Source organism: Acartia tonsa, chromosome 3, assembly GCF_053477335.1.
Source record: "Acartia tonsa isolate MP-2025a chromosome 3, ASM5347733v1, whole genome shotgun sequence".
NCBI classification, from domain to species: Eukaryota; Metazoa; Arthropoda; class Copepoda; order Calanoida; family Acartiidae; genus Acartia; species Acartia tonsa.
In genome coordinates, this window is record NC_137262.1 from 7,435,279 (window position 1) to 7,440,320 (window position 5,042).

At 32.8% G+C, this 5,042-nt stretch overlaps 1 protein-coding gene across 1 annotated transcript; it reads left to right on the top strand.

Annotated features, from left to right (window-relative positions):
• Positions 1 to 985: 985 nt before the first annotated feature.
• LOC145313196 (uncharacterized) lies at positions 986 to 3,714 on the top strand. Its single transcript, XM_080152488.1, has 4 exons — positions 986 to 1,325; positions 1,982 to 2,221; positions 2,869 to 3,002; positions 3,202 to 3,714. Exons 1-4 carry the CDS (start codon positions 1,304 to 1,306, stop codon positions 3,634 to 3,636), a joined length of 831 nt encoding a protein of 276 aa, XP_080008614.1. The 5' UTR covers positions 986 to 1,303; the 3' UTR covers positions 3,637 to 3,714.
• Positions 3,715 to 5,042: the final 1,328 nt, after the last annotated feature.

Here is a 5,042-nt window from a genome sequence, read left to right on the forward strand (position 1 = left end):
ACCCCAATTATCGAAAAGCTTCGATTTTAAAAACAACGATTATACACTATACAGTTATTCTACTTTCTATATAGTACACTAGCGGCTTCACCCCTAGCCTCTGGGGGCTTTTTTTCTGAAGGTTCAGGGGAGAATTTTAAAAATTTTGTTTACATTTTTTTTTAGATATTTTCTGTATTTTATAACATTTTATAACTCTTTATAACACTTTATAACTCTTTATAACATTTTATAACTCTTTATAACATTTTATAACTCTTTATAACTTTTTATATTTATTTATATTGATTTATATTATTTAAAACCTTTGAATTTTTTCTTTTTTTATTGTTTTTTGAAATTTCTTTGCCATTAGCATTTTTGAGGCTTTGCCTCTAAAGTAGAAGGAACTTTTCACAATCTTTTTGAATTTGTCAAAACAAAGTTTTAAAGAAGAAAAGAAATTTAAAAAGAAGAAAAATAATTGAAAATATAAAAAAATATAAAAAATATAAAATTTATAAAAATATTTAAAAACATAAAAACATTAAAATTAGAAAAAAAATATGAAATTTTTTTTTTTGGGGGTGGGAATTTTCATTTTTGGGGGGGTTATGTCCCACCCCCCAAGAAAATAGCTTAAAACCACCACAGGACCAATAGGAATTTACCCTGAAGAGTAGAATCCAATCAGTTTAGTGGTAACCGAGATCTTAAGCTTCAGACGGACGGACGGACGGACAGACAGACATCATTCTACTTTGTACTATAGATAGTTACAGGAATCATCATTCCTATCCGCTATGGAGCTATCTGTTACAGACGTACGGACTGGCAGACGGACAGACATTTCAAATTATACAGTAGTTCTCTAAATACTATATATATTTTTTTAGATATCATTGTCAAGTTTATGCTCAGTTTTTTAAAACTATAAAAATACCCACAAAGAGAGATAGTTAATTTTTGTACGATTTTAAAATTATTTTTAAATTCAAATAAACAGAAAACAATCTTATGTTTATTCCTACAACAATTTTTACAAAACAAATTATAGACATTTTTTATAAATCAAGAGTGTGCAGAATAAAGTGCAAAAATAAAAGAGGGTTGATGCACCCCCACTGAAATTTGCCTACACCCCTAAATTGCAACCACATACACCCCTCTCCTTCGATTTTGGTTTAAGGGATATGTCAAATTTCTGGTTGCGCTTTGTGCACCCCCTTGGAAAAAGACTTTGCACGCCACTGTTTTATTTACTTTTAATCATATATAAAGAGTTTTTCTTGCTATTATCTTTAGTTCAACATCAGATTGCAATATGAGATCATTGGTTTTATTTGGTAATTATCCTATTTCCTATTTTTTCTCTGTTATTTTAATTAATATTCCCGGATTAAATTATCCTATTTGTTGGCTTTTAATCTTTTAAATATGAGTGATGGATTCAATTCTAGTAGTGTTTAAATATTATCATTTGAAATTAAAATTTACAGAAGCATTAAATATATGTAATTTACTTTGTCCGTCGGTCTGTCATTCTTGCTACAAAATATGATTATTCTTTATCTGAAAATATGTGATAAAGGTTTTGTACTTGTTTTTTAAAATAAATTTATATTTCTGATTTATTATTACATGCCCATTAACATTTCAGGTATAGTCCCTTTCGTGGCAACGCCTCTTAAAGGGCGGTTTGTCGTATTTTAAAAATGGCTTTTAATAGGTTGTTAGGTTAGGTTATATTGGGTTAGGTGATTGCCCCACATGGTTAGGCAATTGACCCCGCAGGGTTAGAGCCCCCCATAGGGGTTAGAAATAGGAGAAAAGCTACTGTGAAAAAGTGAAGAATTGCCCCTTAAGGTGCGTTGCCACGTAAGGAACTATACCCAAAATTTCTTGTCCGCATTTCTATTCTCTATTTTTTTTAGTGTTTATTACTAGTTGGCATCTTTGTTTACTATTTTAACATTTAACACTTAAATTCCTTTATTTTTAGGAGTATTGTGCGTGGCTGCTGTGAAAGCTGGGAATATTATTCCTGTGTATGGGGAGCAGTATATCCGCCCTGGGCTCAAGTACCCTTATGAGACTATTGCCTCCTACTACCCCTATCCTGGTTACTATCCCTATGGAGTGCAGCAGCCCCTGGCAGGTGTTGCTCCCGTAGCAACCACTGGTCCTGCTGGTCCTATGGCTGCTGGAGCTCCAGGTGGATCTGTCATCTTTACTGGAACAGGTTCATTTCTTAAACTTTCTTAGTAACATAGCTACTTGATATAATTCACTTTGTCTGTCTGTCCGTAACGCTATTGCAGAAATCTCAATATAGCCTTTGGGATGGTTTTGGGTTAGAGATCCCCTAGGGTGCCGGCAGTAGTACATAGTATGAAGAAAATTAATTCACCAAAAAACAAAGAAATTATCATAATAATTAAGATTTTTTAGACGGACCCAAGGAGGGAGGGGACATTTAACTGTAAACGACACTGGCCCAATTTTGTTCTTTAATTTTTGGTTGTAAACTTTTTGGTACTTTTACAGAATTTTAATAGGTTAATTTCTAATTTGTAGTTTTTTAACTTTATAACTTCTTATCTATAGTTTGAATCTAAATTGAGCCTAAATAATTAGAATAATTTGGGATGTACAAATCTGTATATCTGTCATTCCTAATCTCTTAAATTTGATCATTTTTGACTCAATGCCCACTATCCCTTTTTCTTAAATTTAAACCTGTAGGGCCCCTATAATGTTTCGTTAAATTTTGTATATTTAATATAAAATGCACAAATATTTTCTAAATTTTTATTATTTTGTTGGTTAATTAAAAATTTTATTTTGTTAAAGTTTTTGATAATCTAAAATACAAAAGTGAAAATTCAGGTGATGTAACTGCAGCTGGAACTGGTCTTGGATTCTTTGCTGGCGAGGGAGAGGTAGACTTTGCTGGAGCTTTCTCTGCTGGTGTTTTCATGGGACAAGGACAGGCACAGTTCAATGGAGACGGACAAATCCAGGTATAAATATTTTAACTTAAATTATTCATTTTAAATTTTATAACCACTTTATCTTAATTGAATTAGAAGCTTTGGATACTTTAAATTTTTATTGGTTGGTTCCAAATAAAGTACTTTTCATCATCTTTAATATGGGGGCTGTAATCAATTTTATGTATTGTCTTATCCCCCGAGATTCCTGATATGAAATATTGTTAAGGTAGCCACAGTTCCGGGTGTTGGTGTGGTTGGTGGCTTCCAGAACTTTGTTGGCCAGGGTGGATTCCAGGGAGTTGGAGCTGCAGCTGCCATTGGAACTGGAGTTGTTAACGCTCAGGGAACTGGAGTTGCAGGACTTGTGGGTAATGGATTCGTTAATGTGAATGGAGTTGGTCAGACCAGAATCAATACCTTGAGAGGTGGTAGGATGTATGATGTACCAGCTGTATCTGCCTACACCTCTGTATATCCTTCCTATGGCAACTCTGGCTTTTATAATGGATACTCTACCTATGGTAGCCTCTACAATGGAGGATATTTGCCTAATTCTTATGGAACCTACAGGCTCCTCCGTCCTGCTCCAGTTGCTGGAGTATCTGCAACTACCTATGCCCCTGCCTATGGATATGGATATGTACCACAGTACTATCATTAAATTATGATGTTTGAACAAGTTTTATCTATTTTACATTTGTTTTAGCATAAATTTATGAAATATAACTAAAGTACATAATACATATTATTTTCTTCTGCGGAGCTTTTTAAAAATATTGTCTGTCAGTCCGTATTTCTGATCATTATTTTAGATGGTATCTATTTCAAACTTAGTAGAATAAACGGACATTAACACTTACATAATGTCAGAACTGAATAATCTGAATATAAAAGTATAAGAGTCGAAGCAAAATTGTAAGTATATTTGTTGAAAAACTGCTTGATACACTATAATGTTTATGGACATACTTACATTTTTAGGACTTTGTTATACAGTTGCTTTGCTTATAATATGGTACTTTGTTGTCCCAGGAATCAATATACCAAAAATCAGATCAAACGGATAATTAGATTACATAAAAATTTGTTGTTTAAAAAAGTAGAAAATCAATGTTTAAAATGGACATACGGACATTCTGGTAATGATTATAGAGTTGCTACGCTTTCTAAATCGTACCTAACTACTACAGGAATCACCATGCAATGTTTGAAATCTATAGGATAATTCTAACATGCCTAAATTAACGGGAAAAAAGCTATCCATCTCGGACGGACGGACCCTAATTATAGAAAAGCTTCGCTTTTAAAAATGTTGAAAAGAGGGATATCTACATTTGGGTCAGTATTAGACTTCGAGCTGATTTTTTCCAATCTTAAAATATTGATTACCCTGAGGATAACAGGTGGATGATGCGCGGCTGCCGAGCCCTGATCATAATATACAATACACAACTCGGATAAATCTAATCCTAATTCTCAAAAACACATTAGGACAAGAAAAGAACGAAAGAATAACTCCAATGATGTTTGAAAAATTATGCCAATTTCCCCAAAGAATGATGTAGACCTCCAATGATTTTCTCTTTTACTTTTTTTCATCAGTGTAGCTATTCAATAATTATTATTTAGGTCAGTAGGTCTATAATTCAAAAGCCGTCAGCATTTTATTATTAAATTAAACTGCAGCTGAATTAGTTAAGATTTACCCAAAAAGCTTAATACCAGCATATTTAGCATTTTTAGAGATCATAAGGGACAGACTGGCTGGGAGGGGGGTTAAAGTTGTGATTTGCTAGAAATTGTTACTGCCTATTGTGACGCAACGTGATTTCACACGCTAACTTTTCCAAGCCATATTTTCCTATATACACAGGTGATACAAAAGTAAATATATTTTTTTCAGTAAGGCTTAGAAGACGATTAACTATAATGAAAAGACATGTATCGCATCGAATCAAAGACAATATTTTACAAACAATAAAATAAAAGTTACAAAATTAATATTAGTTTTGTTAGCTCGGGATCCATCCACTCGGAACCAACAAAATTGAAATTGATATAATAGTT